We start from the raw sequence: 19,787 nt of genomic DNA on the forward strand, positions 1-19,787 counted from the left end.
TGCAAAATGCACTTTTGTCGTAACCAAGGCTTGTTGGCAATTTTCAACACAAAATCACGTCTGCAACGATCTTCACGTTGTGGAACATCCTTTGCATAATGCAGGAACCCACTGGCATCTTCGTAGGGTGCATTCCTGCAGTCTTCAACTAACCAGGGACTCTTCTTTTGCACCCTCTTCTGGGCTGGCAGGGGCTCCTTTCCTTCCTGGAACTTCTTTGGACTTCTGGACTTGGTCCCCTTCCTTTGCAGATCTTCAGGTCCAGGAATCCAGCAGTTGTTCTTTGCAGACTTTGTTGGTTGCTGCAAAATCCCAATCACGAGGTGTAGTGTGTCCAAAGGAAACTTGCAGTACTTTACTCCTGCTTTTCTGGACTCTGTGGTGGGGTAATTTACTTACCTTTACGGTATTCTTACTCTCCCAGCGATTCTGCACACACAACGCTTGTCTAAGGGAAAATTTGTGATTCCCATTCCACCTTCTTAGTATATGGTTTGTGTTGCCCCTAGACCTATTTTCTCCCATTGCATTCTATAGCATTTCCTATTGTTTGCATTGTTCTATGACTATTTACTTGCCTAATTTTGGTGTTTAGTGTATATATTGTTTATAATACGTACCTCCAGAAGGAGTGTTGTCTCTCAGATATTTTTGGTACTGTCACCCAAATAAATACCTTTATTTTTGGTAACACTGAGTATTGTCTTTACTTGTGTATAAGTACTGTGTAACTATAAGTGGTATTGCATGAGCTTTGCATGTCTCCTAGTTCAGCCTAAGCTGCTGTGCTATAGCTACCTCTACCAGCCTAAGCTGCTAGAACACTACTATATTTCACTAATAAGGGATGACTGGACCTGGTATAAGGTGTAAGTACCTAAGGTACCCACTACAAACCAGGCCAGTCTCCTACAAGGGGACTCTTGACAGCATCTTTGTGGTGAGGCTGTTGCGGTCTACTGCATCACATATGTTTAACCGCTTCTGTGCCTTGGACGAGATCATCTCGTCCAAGGCTACAGTTCCCCTGTGCCTTGGACGAGATCATCTCGTCCATGGCACAGGGGAACTTGGGGGCGCGCTAGCGCGCCCCCGTGCACCCCCCTTCCCCCCCCAAGTCGGGGATGGAAGGGGAAGACCTTCCCCTTCCACCCCCGACCCCCCCACCCCCCCCTGTGACGTCAGCGCGCGCGCGCTGATGTGTCACAGGGGCCTCCCTCGTTGAAAAAGAAATGCAAAAGCATTTCTTTTTCAATCACTTGGGAGGCCCGGAGGGGCTTCAAAGGGAAGGAAAAGTATTTCCTTCCCTTTGAAGTCCCTCCGAGGGTTTCAAAAGCCGGATTGCTTGCAATCCGGCTTTTGAAACCCCACTAGACACCAGGGATTTTTTTTTTTTTCTTTGAAATTGACAAAAGGGAGCGACCCCTTGGGCAAGGGTCGCTCCCAGGGGGGGCATTTTTTTTAAAAGGCCTTTTCTGCCCCCCCTGGGGGCAGATCGGCCTTATTAGGCCGATCTGCCCCCAGGGGGTGCAGAAACCTCTAGGCACCAGGGACCATTTTTTTTTTTTTTGTTTCATTTTTTTTTATTGAGGTGGGGAGCGACCCCTTAGGCAAGGGTCGCTCCCCTTGGGGGGAAATTATATTTTGGCTTTTTCTGCCCCCCTTGGGGGCAGATTGGCCTATTTTGATGAGGCCAATCTGCCCCCAAGGGGGGTAGAAACCACTAGACACCAGGGATTTTTTTTTTTTTTTATTGTTATTGACAAAAGGGAGCGACCCCTTGGGCAAGGGTCGCTCCCAGGGGGGGCATATTTTCGGGAAGGCCTTTTCTGCCCCCCCCTGGGGGCAGATCGGCCTACTATTAGGCCGATCTGCCCCCAGGGGGGGCAGAAACCTCTAGGCACCAGGGACCATTTATTTTTATTTTTTTTCCTTTTTTTTTTTTTTGGTGGGGAGCGACCCCTTAGGCAAGGGTCGCTCCCCTTGGGGGAAAATTATATTTTGCCCATTTCTGCCCCCCTTGGGGGCAGATTGGCCTATTTTGATGAGGCCTATCTGCCCCCAAGGGGGATAGAAACCACTAGACACCAGGGAGTTTTTTCTTTGCGTGAATTTCACGCAAAGGGAGCGACCCCTTAGGCAAGGGTCGCTCCCTGGGGGGGAGGGCAATTTATTTTAGGCCATTTCTGCCCCCAGGGGGGGAAGAAACCTCTAGGCGCCAGGGCAAATTTTTTTTTTGTGTTTTTTTTTTTTTGTTCTTTCTTTTTTTTTTAGAGATGGGGAGCGACCCATCAGGCAAGGGTCGCTCCCCTGGGGGGCAAATTGTATTTAGACCATTTCTGCCCCCCTGGGGGCAGATTGGCCGATTTTAGGTCAATCTGCCCCCAAGGGGGCAGAAACCACTAGGCACCGGGGATTTGTTTTTTGGCGCCAATGTCACGCAGGGGGAGCGACCCCGTAGGCAAGGGTCGCTCCCGGGGGGGGGTGGGGGTTGGGGGGGCAAATTTATTTTAGGCCATTTCTGCCCCCCCGGGGGACAGATCGGCCTATTATTAGGCCGAACTGCCCCCAGGGGGGGCAGAACCCTCTAGACGCCAGGGCAATTTTTTTTTTTTGTGTTTTTTTTTGTTTCTTTTTTTAGAGATGGGGAGCGACCCATCAGGCAAGGGTCGCTCCCCTGGGGGGGGGCAAATTGTATTTAGACCATTTCTGCCCCCCTGGGGGCAGATTGGCCAATTTTAGGTCAATCTGCCCCCAAGGGGGCAGAAACCACTAGGCACCGGGGATTTGTTTTTTGGCGCCAATGTCACGCAGGGGGAGCGACCCCGTAGGCAAGGGTCGCTCCCGGGGGGGGGGGGGGGGGTTGGGTGGGCAAATTTATTTTAGGCCATTTCTGCCCCCCCGGGGGACAGATCGGCCTATTATTAGGCCGAACTGCCCCCGGGGGGGGGGGGGCAGAACACTCTAGGCGCCAGGGCAATTTTTTTTTTGTGTTTTTTTTTTTTGTTGTTTCTTTTTTTAGAGATGGGGAGCGACCCATCAGGCAAGGGTCGCTCCCCTGGGGGGGCAAATTGTATTTAGACCATTTCTGCCCCCCTGGGGGCAGATTGGCCAATTTTAGGTCAATCTGCCCCCAAGGGGGCAGAAACCACTAGGCACCGGGGATTTGTTTTTTGGCGCCAATGTCACGCAGGGGGAGCGACCCCGTAGGCAAGGGTCGCTCCCGGGGGGGGGTGGGGGTTGGGGGGGCAAATTTATTTTAGGCCATTTCTGCCCCCCCGGGGGACAGATCGGCCTATTATTAGGCCGCACTGCCCCCGGGGGGGGGGGGGGGGCAGAACACTCTAGGCGCCAGGGCAAATTTTTTTTTGTGTTTTTTTTTTTGTTGTTGTTTCTTTTTTTAGAGATGGGGAGCGACCCATCAGGCAAGGGTCGCTCCCCTGGGGGGGGCAAATTGTATTTAGACCATTTCTGCCCCCCTGGGGGCAGATTGGCCAATTTTAGGTCAATCTGCCCCCAAGGGGGCAGAAACCACTAGGCACCGGGGATTTGTTTTTTGGCGCCAATGTCACGCAGGGGGAGCGACCCCGTAGGCAAGGGTCGCTCCCGCGGGGGGGGTGGGTGTTGGGGTGGCAAATTTATTTTAGGCCATTTCTGCCCCCCCGGGGGGGTGGGGGCAGAAACCTCTAGGCGCCAGGGGAATTTTTCTTTTTTTTCTTTGTTTTTTTTTTTAGAGATGGGGAGCAACCCATCAGGCAAAAGTCGCTCCCCTGGGGGACAAATTGTATTTAGGCCATTTCTGCCCCCCTTGGGGGCAGATTGGCTGAGTTTAGGTCAACCTGCCCCCAAGGGGGCAGAAACCACTAGGCACCGGGGATTTGTTTTTTGGTGCCAATGTCACGCAGGGGGAGCGACCCCGTAGGCAAGGGTCGCTCCCGGCGGGGGAGGGTGGGGGTTGGGGGGGGCAAATTTATTTTAGGGCATTTCTGCCCCCCCCCCCCCCCCCCCCCCTGGGGCCAGCTGAGCTACAGGCCAAACACCACAGGTAGGCACCTTGCAAAAAACACCTCTGTTTTCTGTGAAAAAATATGTTGTGTCCACGTTGTGTTTTGGGCCATTTCCTTTTGTGGGCGCTAGGCCTACCCACAGAAGTGATGTACCATTTTTATCGAGAGACTTAGGGGAACGCTGGGTGGAAGGAAATTTGTGGCTCCTCTCAGATTCCAGAACTTTCTGTCACCGAAATGAGAGGAAAAAGTGTTTTTTGGGCCAAATTTTGATGTTTGCAAAGGATTCTGGGTAACATAACCTGGTCAGAGCCCCGCAAGTCACCCCATCTTGGATTCCCCTGGGTTTCTAGTTTTCAAAAATGCACTGGTTTGCTAGGTTTCCTCAGGTGTCGGCTGAGCTACAGGCCAAAATCCACAGGTAGGCACTGCTTTTTATAAAAAAATGTGATGTGTCCACGTTGTGTTTTGGGCCCTTTCCTTTCGTGGGCGCTAGTCCTACCCACACAAGTGAGGTATCATTTTTATCGGGAGACTTGGGGGAACGCTGGGTAGAAGGAAATTCGTGGCTCCTCTCAGATTCCAGAACTTTCTGCCACAGAAATGTGAGTAACGTGTATTTTTAGCCAAATTTTGAGGTTTGCAAAGGATTCTGGGTAACAGAACCTGGTCTGAGCCCCGCAAGTCACCCCTCCTTGGATTCCCCTAGGTCTCTAGTTTTCAGAAATGCACAGGTTTGGTAGGTTTCCCTAGGTGCCGGCTGAGCTAGAGGCCAAAATCTACAGGTAGGCACTTCGCAAAAAACACCTCTGTTTTTTTCCAAAATTTAGGATGTGTCCACGTTGCGCTTTGGGGTGTTTCCTGTCGCCGGCGCTAGGCCTACCCACGCAAGTGAGGTATCATTTTTATCAGGAGACTTGGGGGAACGCTGGGTGGAAGGAAATTTGTAGCTCCTCTCAGATTCCAGAACTTTCTGCCACAGAAATGTGAGGGACATGTGTTTTTTTAGCCAAATTTTGAGGTTTGCAAAGGATTCTGGGTAACAGAACCTGGTCCGAGCCCCGCAAGTCACCCCTCCTTGGATTCCCCTAGGTCTCTAGTTTTCAGAAATGCACAGGTTTGGTAGGTTTCCCTAGGTGCCGGCTGAGCTAGAGGCCAAAATCTACAGGTAGGCACTTCGCAAAAAACACCTCTGTTTTTTCCCAAAATTTAGGATGTGTCCACGTTGCGCTTTGGGGTGTTTCCTGTCGCCGGCGCTAGGCCTACCCATGCAAGTGAGGTATCATTTTTATCGGGAGACTTGGGGGAACGCTGGGTGGAAGGAAATTTGTAGCTCCTCTCAGATTCCAGAACTTTCTGCCACAGAAATGTGAGGGACATGTGTTTTTTTAGCCAAATTTTGAGGTTTGCAAAGGATTCTGGGTAACAGAACCTGGTCCGAGCCCCGCAAGTCACCCCTCCTTGGATTCCCCTAGGTCTCTAGTTTTCAGAAATGCACAGGTTTGGTAGGTTTCCCTAGGTGCCGGCTGAGCTAGAGGCCAAAATCTACATGTAGGCACTTCGCAAAAAACACCTCTGTTTTTTTCCAAAATTTAGGATGTGTCCACGTTGCGCTTTGGGGTGTTTCCTATCGCCGGCGCTAGGCCTACCCACGCAAGTGAGGTATCATTTTTATCGGGAGACCTGGGGGAACGCTGGGTGGAAGGAAATTTGTAGCTCCTCTCAGATTCCAGAACTTTCTGCCACAGAAATGTGAGGGACATGTGTTTTTTTAGCCAAATGTTGAGGTTTGCAAAGGATTCTGGGTAACAGAACCTGGTCCGAGCCCCGCAAGTCACCCCTCCTTGGATTCCCCTAGGTCTCTAGTTTTCAGAAATGCACAGGTTTGGTAGGTTTCCCTAGGTGCCGGCTGAGCTAGAGGCCAAAATCTACAGGTAGGCACTTCGCAAAAAACACCTCTGTTTTTTTCCAAAATTTAGGATGTGTCCACGTTGCGCTTTGGGGTGTTTCCTGTCGCCGGCGCTAGGCCTACCCACGCAAGTGAGGTATCATTTTTATCGGGAGACTTGGGGGAACGCTGGGTGGAAGGAAATTTGTAGCTCCTCTCAGATTCCAGAACTTTCTGCCACAGAAATGTGAGGGACATGTGTTTTTCTAGCCAAATGTTGAGGTTTGCAAAGGATTCTGGGTAACAGAACCTGGTCCGAGCCCCGCAAGTCACCCCTCCTTGGATTCCCCTAGGTCTCTAGTTTTCAGAAATGCACAGGTTTGGTAGGTTTCCCTAGGTGCCGGCTGAGCTAGAGGCCAAAATCTACAGATAGGCACTTCGCAAAAAACACCTCTGTTTTCTCCCACAATTGTCGATGTGTCCACGTTGCGCTTTGGGGCGTTTCCTGTCGCGGGCGCTAGGCCTACCCACGCAAGTGAGGTATCATTTTTATCGGGAGACTTGGGGGAACATAGATTAGCAAAACAAGTGCTATTGCCCCTTGTCTTTCTCTACATTTTTTCCTTCCAAATATAGGAGTGTGTGTAAAAAAGACATCTATTTGAGAAATTCCCTATAATTCACATGCTTGTATGGTCACCCCGGAATTCAGAGATGTGCAAATAACCACTGCTCCTCAGAACCTTATCTTGTGCCCTTTTTGGAAATGCAAAGGTTTTCTTGATAGCAATTTTTTACTCTTTATATTTCAGCAAATGAATTGCTGTTTACCCGGTATAGAATGAAAACGCACTGCAGGGTGCAGCTCATTTATTGGCTCTGGGTTCCTCGGGTTCTTGATGAACCTACAAGCCCTATATATCCCCGCAACCAGAAGAGTCCAGCAGACGTAACGGTATATTGCTTTCCATAATCTGACATTGCAGGGAAAAGTTACAGAGTAAAACATAGAGAAAAATTTATGTTTTTTTCACCTCAATTTCAATATTTTTCTTTTTCAGCTGTTATTTTCTGTAGGAAACCCTTGTAGGATCTACACAAATGACCCCTTGCTGAATTCAGAATTTTGTCTACTTTTCAGAAATGGTTAGGTTTCTGGGATCCAGCATTGGTTTCATGCCCATTCCTATCACTGACTGGAAGGAGGCTGAAAGCACAAAAAATTGCAAAAATGGGGTATGCCCCAGTAAAATGCCAAAATTGTGTTGAAAAATTGGGTTTTCTGATTCAGGTCTGCCTGTTCCTGAAAGCTAGGAAGCTGCTGAGTTTAGCACTACAAACTCTTTGTTGATGCCATTTTCGGGGGGAAATCCACAAGCCTTCTTCTGCAGCCACTTTTTCCATTTTTTTTTTTAAAAAACGAAATTTTCACTGTATTTTGGCCAATTTCTTGGCCTCCTTCAAGGGAACCTACAAAGTCTGGGTACCTCTAGAATCCCTAGGATGTTGGAAAAAAAGGACGCAAATTTGGCTTGGTTAGCTTATGTGAACAAAAAGTTATGAGGGCCTAAGCGCGAACTGCCCCAAATAGGCAAAAAAAGGCCTGGCACAGGAGGGGGAAAAGGCCTGGCAGCGAAGGGGTTAATTTGTGTGTCCTCCTACTTGTGCAAGAGTTTCCAATTTCCAGTTTCTTAATAATGCCCCTGTTGTAGGCAAATCTTTGGTTATTTTTAATATGGCAGGTAGTTGCCCTTAGGTCCATTTGTATCATTCATTCATTTAACTTTATTTCGGTAAGTAAAAAACATACCATAAAAGTACAATACACATCAAAGAGGAAAAAAAAAGGCTTTTTTAAGAGCAAGAGGACACTAACGATAAAAGCACAGTAGAGAATTTATGAAAGAAATAAAAAAAGTTTACAGATCAAACAAAATGAGCAACCAGATAAACACCTCTTAATATAAAAAAAGTCCACTCAGCAAAAAGCTGGTTCCATAAATCAGTGAATAATTGATAATATAATGAACCAATATCTATATCCTACAGAGTAGAGACTAAAATCACGCATCCAATTCGATAAGTATACATAAATCTAAAAATTGGTTCCCCAATCTTGCTCCTTAAAATTACTAATCTCAACCGCCAGAATAATTCAAGAGATTTTACCACTGATAAAACTATCTGGACGGATGAATCACATTTTAAAATTCTCACAACATAAAAGCAAGAGACCGGTTCCATAGATCAATAAATAATCAATAATATAATGAACCAATATCTATATCCTATGAAACAAAAACTACAATCATGCATCCAAATTCAATAAATATACATAAATAAAACTAAGAATTAACTACCCAGTCTTATTCCTTAAAATTGCTAATCTCAACCGCCAGATTGACTCGAGAAATTTTGCCAAGGGTAAAACTATCTGGACGGACGGGTCACATTTTAAAATTCTCTCAGCATGGAAACAAGATCTAACCCCTATTTGTTTGCAAAGCGGGATGAGCCAAAGTGCTCTTTGTTTGTAATACGCATGACAATGGAAAAAACATGTGAAACAGTCTCTTCACTTTTACAACCCATCGGGCAAAATTTAGATCTGTTAATTGAGCTGGACCATTTGTATGTTAAGCAGCACAAAGGGAGAGACCCAATTCTGAACCTAATAAAAAGGGCACAAGCAAATGGAGATAACGCTGCGTCCATAAAAGGCTCAAATTCCTAGTGGCATTTGACAGATAAGAAATTGTCAGACATAGACAGTGGGACAGAACTGGCAAAATGGCCAACCTGAACATTATGTCAAAAAGCATCCTTTAACAGCTGTACAGCATTTTTAGGAATGGAAATGGGATCCTGCCAATAGGACCCTAAGCCGAGCTGGGTAAAAGATTGTTCAACAAAGACACACCATTTAATTTTGATAATAGAATCACGGCCCACCAAGTTAAGAAGCCCACAACGAAAAGGAATTAGGGCATCTGTTGTCCATAACCAAATCCAAAACAGCAGAGGCCTTAAAGCAGCAATCTGCGAAATTGAGAAAAGGTTTAGTTCCAGTCGAATGGGCAAGGATGGAGTGCTAGAAGGGACCTTTAGCAGCATTTTAGAAACCGATTTTCTGCCCTTGCCAAATTCGCCAAATTGCAGTGGCCCCAGAGTTCGGCGCCATATAGGGCGCCCCCCCCTAGCTTGAGATTTATATATTTCGAGGGCAGGGGACATTGCAAATTTGGGGGACCCAAAGGCAAATCTAGCAATGCCACCCACCCTCTGCTTCAGGCACAATAAGGATTTTTGACGTTGAGCATGCCAGAGATGTGAATCTTCCACTTTAATGCCTAAATAGTCAAAGGTGCCCACCCTTTCCAAGGGAACACCTTCTAAATATACAGGCCTCTTCATTTTATGCCTAATGTCCCCAAAGACCATATATTTTGTTTTTGCTGAATTAATTGATAGCCCATGGTCAATACAGAACTCCAAAAATCTGGAGAGCAGTCTAGAAAGGCCCATGGCAGTACGTGAAAGTAATAGAGTATCGTCCGCAAACAGAAGACAAGGGAGCTTCTGCCCGCCCAGGCTAGGGGCATCACTTTGGCAATCTGAAAGGTATGGCAAACAAGCATTGATAAACAAAATAAACAGTGTTGGCGCCAAAACGCACCCTTGCCTCACACCACGTGCTGTTGGAAAAGCTGGAGTCAGGTCGCCAGTAACACCCCAGCGGACTTTGGCACAGTTGTCAGAATAAAGATCCTTGATAATATTAATCATAGAACCCGGAACACCAGTAGTACTGAGGACCTCCCAGAGCTTGACACGCGGGACAAGGTCAAACGCAGATTTCAAATCGACGAAGGCACAAATAAGTGGCCTTTATCTGCGTCTACGATCTTCCACTTGATGGTAGTAAATCGGAAGATCTGATCGATGGTACTGACCTTGTCCCTAAATCCCGCCTGAAGATGACTTAAGACCTGGTTTTTCATTATCCAGTGTTTTAGTCTAGATAACAACTGGAACTAAAAGATTTTCTGCAAGTTATCTAGTAAACTAATAGGTCTATAATTGCCTGGGGAACTCTTGTCTCCTTTTTTGTGAACGGGACAATAATTGCCATCTTCCACGAGACCGGATAGGATCGAGTTGCCATGGCAGTGTTCGATACCCTATTGATGTACCAGGTCCATACAGATAGATCTGATTTGTACAGATCCGAAGGAATACCATCTTGGCCAGGGGCCCTACCAGATCTTTGAGCGCAAATTGCCGTCTCTGTTTCTTTTAGGGTAAAGAGCGGCATTTCAGGCTGACACAGTGCAAAATCTATGAAAGTATCATCAGAATCCGACCGAGAGCCATACAGTTCCCCAAAACAGGAAAACCAAGTTCCTGAATCGATGTGACATTCAGGAGTAGATGACAAGGCAGGATCACTATGCGAAACCAAAGTCCAAAAGAGCTTGGCATCGCGAGCACTAGCCGCCTCCGCCAGACGCTCCCATTTGTATCAATAAACTGTAATAATGAGCTGGTACTCTATATTTTATTCCCCACACCTATTGCCACTCTCCGTCAGCAGTTTTCATCTGCTGGGTCTTGTCCACACGTCCTCTAGAACCTGCTGCTCCTCCTTGCTTTGCTAAAGGCTCAATTCTCATGTCTACAGGGCAGCTTGTATTCTCTTCTCCTTGCCGGCCCTAGTTATCTGCAAGTATGGGCGCATCCCAGCAAATGAAGTAAGAGTTCATTATTGCTGCTAAATGTTTTTGTTTGGGGGTTGCTATTATCGGCCATCTTTTCACTCAATTTTCAAACCAGATCAGGATTACTGTATAGCCCCCTTAAAAGCTATCATTAGGTCTGTATATGTTATTTTCTTGGACAGTTTTAAATGTGTTTTTTTTTCTTTGCAGGGGGCATTCTGGCTGGGCTTGTATCGGACTACGCTGGTGGTAGAGCCACAACCTGCACAGTAATGCTGATTCTGGCAGCTCCAATGGTGAGTTATGTTCTTAGGCTTCATGGCCACATCACAGAATCATTGCCTTTGTAGAAGACATTTTTATGAATTACATTTTAAATGACTAAAGACTCCATTCAAATTGGCATTAACAAATGATCTGTGTATAAGGATTATAATGCTTTGCAAAAAACTGGCGACACACCAGGCAGGGCTACCCACTGTTCCCTTTTCTTTTCGCCATTGTGATCGAACCACATGCTGAGGAAATTAGAGTGGATGCCTAAGGTAAAGGCTTTGCCTGGGCACCAGAAGTAACAGATAATGTGGCTCAGTATGCTGACAGTGTACTGGTATTTTTGGGGGGCCTGAAGTGGTCTGGTCCAAAGTGTAAAAAAAAATTGCAATCCTTTGGCAGATTTTCGGGGCTCCATGTTAAGAGCCAGGTTGTGTATGTTCCCAGTGAATGCATCCCCCTCAAGATTTTGGTTGGGCACAAAATCTACAAGTGGTCACAGATGGGTTAAGATATCTCTACATCAATGTGATACTGACCACCCAGAGGGTTGTCGCGTGGGCTCTCATTATCCTAAATGAGACTACTGGATTTCTAGGCAGCAGGATCGATAACGGTGTGGGGGACTGAGTCTGACCCACATGTAAGGAACTCTGTCACCCTAAATCCGGTTGTTGCTCCGGCTAACTAGCAGTGCCTCATTTCTCCCACGGGGAAGAAATGATTGGGCAGCCGAGCGCATGACATCTTTGGAACTTCTCAGGGAAGTCGTGGTCACTCAGATCCAAACCAACTCTCTCATTCACAATATGGTCTCATATACAAATGACAAAGACAGTATGAGTTTTATAAAATGTTTTAATAAAACGACTGTATTTTAGATATTAAGGCGTGAGCCGCAATAACCAGAACAATACAACATAGTAGGATTGATATAGTAACCAGGAGAGTAAAACATAAGAATAACGCTATCATAATTCCTAACCGTTTCTACTCTCCCTCTGCTTGTTCTATTTAGAGCACAGCATGTTAAGCTTCTAGCTTGCCTTTCTGTATCACTAGGGAGACGGACACACTCATACCTGAGCAAAGGCCTGTGATCTGGTTCAGCATCTGCAACGAGGCAGTCAGCGTCTAGTTGTGGTTCCCTGGTCGGAATCTCCCTCTTGCATGTATTGGGACAAGGAAGTGATTTTATAACGAACATGTCATCGTGATCACAAAATGTTCCTACGCAGGAATGTCAAGTCTAGACTCCTACCACGTCTATCGGCAATGTACCAGACTGTATCCTTGACTAAAGCACAGAGTGACTATGTTATGAAGAACTCCAGTGCTGAAGTAGGCAAAACAGTGTGATATGAATAAAAAACAACACCGTAGAACTGGCTATTCTGTAAAATAACAGTACGAAGCCTAATAGAAAGCATTTAGAGTAAAGGGCACAGAGGCTCTAAGCTGTTAGCAAATGAATAAAATATATTTAGGGCAAAGTGCACAGAGGCCTAAGGCCTGAAGCTAATGCGCAAAATATACGTAAACTGACCACACTACAGGGTGTGGGATAGAAATATCCAACCACAGCCTTTTATTTTTGACTGCACTTCCATTGTTTCTATTGGGGTACTCAGCAATATTTAGGTTTAAATCTTTTTATTGATTTTACCAAAATTTGTAATACAGTACAAAGCACTCACCTACAACCTCTGGCTAGTGAGGAACAATAGAGAAGAGAGATAACATTAGTTAGAAACAAGGAGGTAAAGATTAAGGGGGTCATTCCAACTCTGGCGGGCGGCGGTAGGCCGCCATGCTGGCAAAATACCGCTGCCCCCATTCCAACATTCCTGCTGGGCTGGCGGGCGCTAACCATGTTAGCGCCCGCCGGCCCAGCGGGAATGGGGGCCGCAACACAGGAGCCGGCTCCGAATGGAGCCGGCGGTGTTGCGGCGGTGCGACGGGTGCAGTTGCACCCGTCGCGCTTTTCACTGTCTGCTAGGCAGACAGTGAAAAGCTTCATGGGGCCCTGTTAGGGGGCCCCTGCACTGCCTATGCCAGTGGTGAAAACCGCCAGAAACAGGCTGGCGGTACGGGGGTCAGAATCCCCAGGGCAGCGCTGCTTGCAGCGCTGCCCTGGCGGATTCCCCAAGCCGGGGCAAAAACGGCAGATGACCGCCGGCCCCGGCAATCCGACCGCGGCTTTACCGCCGCGGTCGGAATGGGGATTGAAGCACCGCCAGCCTGTTGGCGGTGCTTCCGTCATTCGTGGCCCTGGCGGTCTTGGACCGCCAGGGTCAGAATGACCCCCTAAGTGCCTATGTCTCTGAATAGGTGTCTACATGGGTGTGACCAGTATGTAAATCACAATATTGGTCTAGCCAGTACTCTTCCGTAATATGTAAAGTTAAGCCTGCACCGATTCTGTGGGTGTAAGACTGAGTACCCACAAATAGGCAGGGCAAGTAAGTTCCACAAATTCTTGTGAGCGATAGGACAAACAAGACCCCCATGTTTTATCAAATTTGCGGCAGTCTTTGTTCAGCTGTGGCCGTCAGTTTCCCCATGCCTATTAGGTCCAAGAGTCTATGGTGCCAATCGAAGTGTGTAGATATGGTGTCATTGCCCCAGACCTGCTTAGCTGCACATATAGCCAGTGTAATAGCCCGTCCCATTAGTGATTGCAAAGGGTAGTTTAAAACATCCAGGAGTCCCAGGAGAATATAGCTCGGGAACCTAGGGATCATAATGTTGTACATCTTATCACTGGCATCCAAAACCTCAAACCAGTAGCGGTGAAGCTTTGGGCATCTCCAAAGGAGGTGTACGGGGTCCCCTCTTGAGTGCATCCCCACCAGTAGCACGCATCTCCAACCCTCTTACATCGGGCCGCTCTTGCCAGAGTGTAGTACCAATAATGTACTACCTTCAGTAGTGTCTCTTTACCAGCAGCCCTTTGGGACGATGAGGTAGCCCGCTTGAGGATATCTGACCACTCCCTAGGTGTAAACGAGTGCTTGCATTCCCTCTCCCACTGGTGCTGAAGATACCAATGAGGTTTGTATATTGTTAAGGAAGGCATAAATGTCCGAAAGGATGCATTTGTGGGAACCTCTAGTTAGTAGCCATTTCTCAAATGGGAACAGGGGGCGGCTCGCGGGGGGGGCTTAATGGAAGGCTGAGTAACCCAGTGACCTCTGGCCAGATGTTGCCACCGTGCATTTCCAGGGACACCATAGTGGTGTTGGATTTGGGCGAAGGTCAGAAGGCCAGATTCATCAGAGGTTGCCAACCCTTTTACAGTTTGTGTGCTGTGATGCCAAGTAGCTGGAACCCTGATAAGTGGGGGGAAAGTCTGGATTACCCATGATCGGAGTGAGGGTGGGGATGAGAGTAGAGAGGTTTTTACTCGGCTGTACTTTGTTCCAAACTCCCATTGTAGCTCTTAAAATAGGAGAGATAAACTCCCAGAGGCCTATAGGGCTTAAGGAGCCACAGTATCTTCCATATGTGTATGCCTGCAACAGCTTGATCTATGAGGCACCAATGTTTTTCTATGAGAGGTCAATTCTACTTCACTAAATATCGTATTTGGGCTGCCTGATAATAAATAAGATGAGGGATCCCAAACCCCCATCTCCATAGGCAGGTAAGTCTTCTTCTTGGCTATGCGTGCCTTTTTCCCTTCCCCTTCCCAGATGTACTCCTCTATGTGGCGTTGTACCTGTTGGAAGAAGCTTGGAGTTCTGCAAGAACGAAGAGTACTAGGAACTTCCTCTTTGGAGGATGGATGTCCCACGTCGTGAAGAAGCTTGCAGAGGTGTTCCCACGCAGAAAGACCACAAACAATCCTTGCTAGCTGCAAGGTCGCGGTGAGGGTTTTTGGATGCTGCTGTGGCCCAGGAGGGACCAAGATGTCGACACTTGGATGAGGAGACAGAGGGGGCGCCCAGCAAGTCAGGGAGCCCTCACAGAAGCAGGCAGCACCCGCAGAAGTACCTGAACAGGCACTTAGAAGAAAAGTGAACCGGAGTCCATCCGAAGTCACAAAAGGGAGTCCTACGACGCCAGAGGACAACTCAGAAGGTTGTGCACTGCAGGTTAGAGTGTCGGGGACCCAGGCTTGGCTGTGCACGAAGGAAATCCTGGAAGAGTGCACAGGAGCCGGAGCAGCTGCAAATCACTCGGTACCCAGCAATGCAGTCTAGCGTGGGAAGGAAAGGACTTACCTCCACCAAACTTGGACTGAAGAGTCACTGGACCGTGGGAGTCACTTGGACAGAGTTGCTGAGTTCCAGGGACCACGCTCGTCGTGCTGAGAGGGGACCCAGAGGACCGGTGATGCAGTCTTTTGTTGCCTGCGGTTGCAGGGGGAAGATTCCGTCGTCCCACAGGAGATTTCGTCAGAGCTCCTGGTGCAGAGAGGAGGCAGGCTACCCGGAGAGCATGCACCACCTGGAAACAGTTGAGAAAGCCGGCAGGATGAAGCGATACAAGGTTGCTAGTAGTTGTCTTGCTACTTTGTTGCGGTTTTGCAGGCGTCCTGAGCAGTCAACGGTTGATCCTTTGGCAGAAGGTGAAGAGGGAGATGCAGAGGAACTCTGGTGAGCTCTTGCATTCGTTATCTGGTGAGATCCCCAAAGCAGAGACCCTAAATAGCCAGAAAAGGAGGTTTGGCTACCAAGAGAGGTAAGAGCCTATCAGAAGGAGCCTCTGATGTCACCTGCTGGCACTGGCCACTCAGAGCAGTCCAGTGTGCCACAGACACCTCTGTTTCCAAGATGGCAGAGGTCTGGGACACAGTGGGGGAGCTCTGGGCACCTCCCCTGGGAGGTGCAGATCAGGGGAGTGGTCACTCCCCTTTCCTTTGTCCAGTTTCGCGCCAGAGCAGGGCTGGGGGGTTCCCTGAACCGGTGTAGACTGGCTTATGCAGAGATGGGCACCATCTGTGCCCATCAAAGCATTTCCAGAGGCTGGTGGAGGCTACTCTTCCCCAGCCTTCACACCTATTTCCAAAGGGAGAGGGTGTTACACCCTCTCTCTGAGGAAGTCCTTTGTTCTGCCTTCCTGGGCCAGGGCTGCCTGGACCCCAGAAGGGCAGAAACCTGTCTGAGGGGTTGGCAGCAGCAGCAGCTGCAGTGGAGACCCCGGAAAGGCAGTTTGGCAGTACCCGGGTTCTGTGCTAGAGACCTGGGGGATCATGGAATTGTCCCCACAGTGCCAGAAAGGCATTGGGGGGACAATTCCATGATCTTAGACATGTTACATGGCCATGTTCGGAGTTACCATTGTGACGCTGTACATAGGTAGTGGCCTATGTACAGTGCACGCGTGTAATGGTGTCCCCGCACTCACAAAGTCCGGGGAATTTGCCCTGAACGATGTGGGGGCACCTTGGCGAGTGCCTGGGTGCCCACACACTAAGTAACTTTGCACCCAACCTTCACCAGGTGAAGGTTAGACATAGAGGTGACTTATAAGTTACTTAAGTGCAGTGGTAAATGGCTGTGAAATAACGTGGACGTAATTTCACTCAGGCTGCAGTGGCAGGCCTGTGTAAGAATTGTCAGAGCTCCCTATGGGTGGCAAGAAGAAATGCTGCAGCCCATAGGGATCTCCTGGAACCACAATACCCTGCGTACCTCAGTACCATATACTAGGGAATTATATGGGTGTACCAGTATGCCAATGTGAATTGGTAAATTTAGTCACTAGCCTGTTAGTGACAAATTTGGAAACCAGAGAGAGCATAACCACTGAGGTTCTGGTTAGCAGAGCCTCAGTGAGACAGTTAGGCATCATACAGGGCACATACTTATGAGCACTGGGCCCTGGCTGGCAGGGTCCCAGTGACACATAGACTAAAACAACATATATACAGTGAAATATGGGGGTAACATGCCAGGCAAGATGGTACTTTCCTACAGCCGCTGAGACTCAGGTTTAGGATCTGGGATTTTTGTAAGGTTACCTTAAATCGAGAGGCCTTCCCGAAGGTCTCCTATTCCTCCATCAGTGGAGGCAAGGACTGGAGGGGATGCTTCAGGGTCACCATGATGTCATCTGCATATGCTGCTAACTTATGTTCTTGTCCCTCTACGTGGATGCCCTTTATTAGGGGATTTAATCTAATTTGCTCTGCCAGAGGTTCCATCTATAATGCAAACAGTAGTGGAGACAGTGGGCATCCTTGTCGAGTGCCCCTAGTCACCTGTAAAGGGGAGGACGGTAGTCCATTAACCCTAACTACTGCTCTGGGGCGATTGTAACTGCACTGTATCCAACTAATGAACCGCCCACCTAATCCCACTCTCTGCAGCACTGCAAACAAATAGGGCCAGTGCACCTGGTCGAATGCCTTTTGGCATCAATGGAAACATCAGTGCTGGTATGAGATCGCTGAGTCTTATCTAGCAGGTGGCATATGCATTTTATATTGTCGCTACAATTAAGCTCATGGATAAATCCGTCTTGATCCGGGTCTACAATGCCTTACATATAAGGGGCCAGTCGATTCGCCACAATAGAGGTGAATATATTGGCATCCACATTTATTAATGAGATTGGCCGATATGAGGAGCAGTGTAATGGATCCTTACCTGGTTTGAGTAGTACCGTGATAGTGGCGCGCTTCATGAAATCTGTAAGTGAGCCCGTGGCACTAAAGGAATTATACAGATGTGTGAGGACAGGGTCCAATTGGCTAGCAAGTAATTTATAAAATTCTGAGGAGTAACCATCCCGCCCGAGAGTTTGTCTAGTTGTAAATGAGAGATCACCAAAAGTACTTCATCCAACCTGATATCCAGATCCAAATGCAGAGCGTCTGAGATGGGCAGACTCTCTAGTGGTACGTGTTCTAAATAGGATATATAATCCCCTTCTATTAAGTAATCAGTTGCATAAAGCCGGGCATAGAATTGCTCAAAAGCTTGGGCGATTTGCTCATCTTGGTCAAGACTCTCTCCTTGTGTTCCTTCTAGTGCCTCTACCCGCTGTCGGGCTGCTTGGGCCCGCAGGCAGTGCTCAGAAGGCGTCCAGCTTTATTGCTCCTCCCGTAAAACTTTTGTTTAGTGTGGACCAAAACATACGTTTCTCTATCCATATTGCTCAGCAATATTTAAGATAGTTTCCCTGTAATGTCTGCTATACAAGTAACAACTGTCCTCACAAGATCCCACACTACTCCTTTACAAAGATTATTTCTGTACATGCCTACACACCTGCTGAAGTGCCTAAGTACCTTGACGGGTGATTAGTGCACTAAACAAATCGATATAACATACTCTTCAGAGCTTTCTCTGGAATCAAAACGTGCCCCAGATTGCTCTCCAAAAGTGTTTAAAATCTACATATGATGTGAGTTATAGCAACTGCTGACAAAACATCATATGACAGGAGAGCTCACTTGTTGATTGTTAATGAATAGTGGTAATTCATGCTGGGAAACCCAACCTATGTGTGTGAGAAATGGGCAATGCAGGGAATACAGTACATACCCATCCTCAATGAGGGGACAACTAATAATCCTCATTCCGCCAGCTATTAAGGTGGCGGTTCAGATATGACATGACACAGAATGAGCAATAGGTGAGAGGCACAAGCTTACCAAAGGGACCCTAATGTGGGTGGAAAATGGCAGCAACCGATGGTGGAACTACAAGGGTTTCAACAGCTGGACATCCCCAGATTTCCAAACTAGTGACATTCTATCTGGGATATCAATTAAGTTGTTTCTCCCTCTTCAGGCGGAGTTCAAATTCCATTGCAGTCAGTTGTTTAGATATTTGCAGCTCTGGTGCATCCTTCGGCCCTACATGACGGGGCTCGAGGAACTTCCTGATTTTAGCTGGTAGAGACAAAGAGGAGCTGCAAGAACATGGAATCTCTTAGATTAACAATTCATTACAAAATAATGCTTCTGACCTCTTTCCTCGCCTATGTGATGCATGAAAAAAAGTTTTAGGGCCTCTGACAGATAACTTGAGGGAGGCTTGGCATCAAACCCATCCACCCCCACCCGCCCCCATAATCAGTTATTGCAACACAATTTAGCATCACTCAACTACAATACTTGCATCGTACATGCTTTACATGACATGGATTGCGGAAAATGAGGTTGGTGGAATCATCGTTATGTCTAAGATGTTTGAACCATGTCCAGGATCTTCTTTATACAGTTTGGGGATGTGAACTGGCTGTGTTCTGGGAGACGTGTTGGGCTACCTGGCTCTCTCGGGACTCTAAAATTACTCTGTTAAATGTTACTATTGATTTGTACTGCAACCGTTACATAGAGACACTCTTATGAACTGCTCGCCAAAAGTGATATTACTCAGAAGGATCTTTCCACTTCTCCCCCGCTCCAACCTGAGAGGGTTGGAAAAGGGAGCTGGATTACGGTGTGGATTTGGAACAGCCCTTCTTTGTATCTAGGGAATGGTTCCTGAAGCACCAAATGTACCGGGATAGACTGGACCCAATGTAGAGTATTTTACTGGAGCTCTGTGCTCAAAGGAACCCGGTCTTTAGATGCGGAAATTTGTAATTTCATGGCCCCAAAGGAAATTGTTTTGCATACTTTTACGGGGTGCGGTTGGGTTGCGACGGTTGGGGGCTTGTTCATGATGTATGATAAATGTCTTTCCTTTGTTATAAAGCAAATCAGTAACGTGTCAATGAAAAAGTACTCGGTGCACAGACATTAACCTCTTGAAATTGTATAGGTATCTATTTACAGTGAACATATAGAAGTGTATTTATTAATCGACTTAAGTGAATATAAAGTTTTAAATTGTCAGGGTGGTACATATGAATAACAATTTCAAGGTTTTGTAAATATCCACGTTTGCTTACTGCGAGAGAGCGAAGAGCTAGGTCACCAAATACCAATCATCAAATGTC

At 47.4% G+C, this 19,787-nt stretch overlaps 1 protein-coding gene across 2 annotated transcripts in view; it reads left to right on the forward strand.

Annotated features, from left to right (window-relative positions):
- SLC37A2 (solute carrier family 37 member 2) overlaps window positions 1–19,787 on the forward strand; it is a 1,507,897-nt gene that overhangs the window by 1,029,655 nt on the left and 458,455 nt on the right. For both annotated transcript variants that reach the window (XM_069224551.1, XM_069224550.1), the window contains exon 12: window positions 10,824–10,909. In XM_069224551.1, coding sequence (XP_069080652.1) covers window positions 10,824–10,909 — 86 coding nt within the window. The remainder of the gene's footprint in view (window positions 1–10,823; window positions 10,910–19,787) is intronic.

The sequence above is a fragment of the Pleurodeles waltl genome, chromosome 3_1 (assembly GCF_031143425.1).
Source record: "Pleurodeles waltl isolate 20211129_DDA chromosome 3_1, aPleWal1.hap1.20221129, whole genome shotgun sequence".
NCBI lineage: Eukaryota > Metazoa > Chordata > Amphibia > Caudata > Salamandridae > Pleurodeles > Pleurodeles waltl.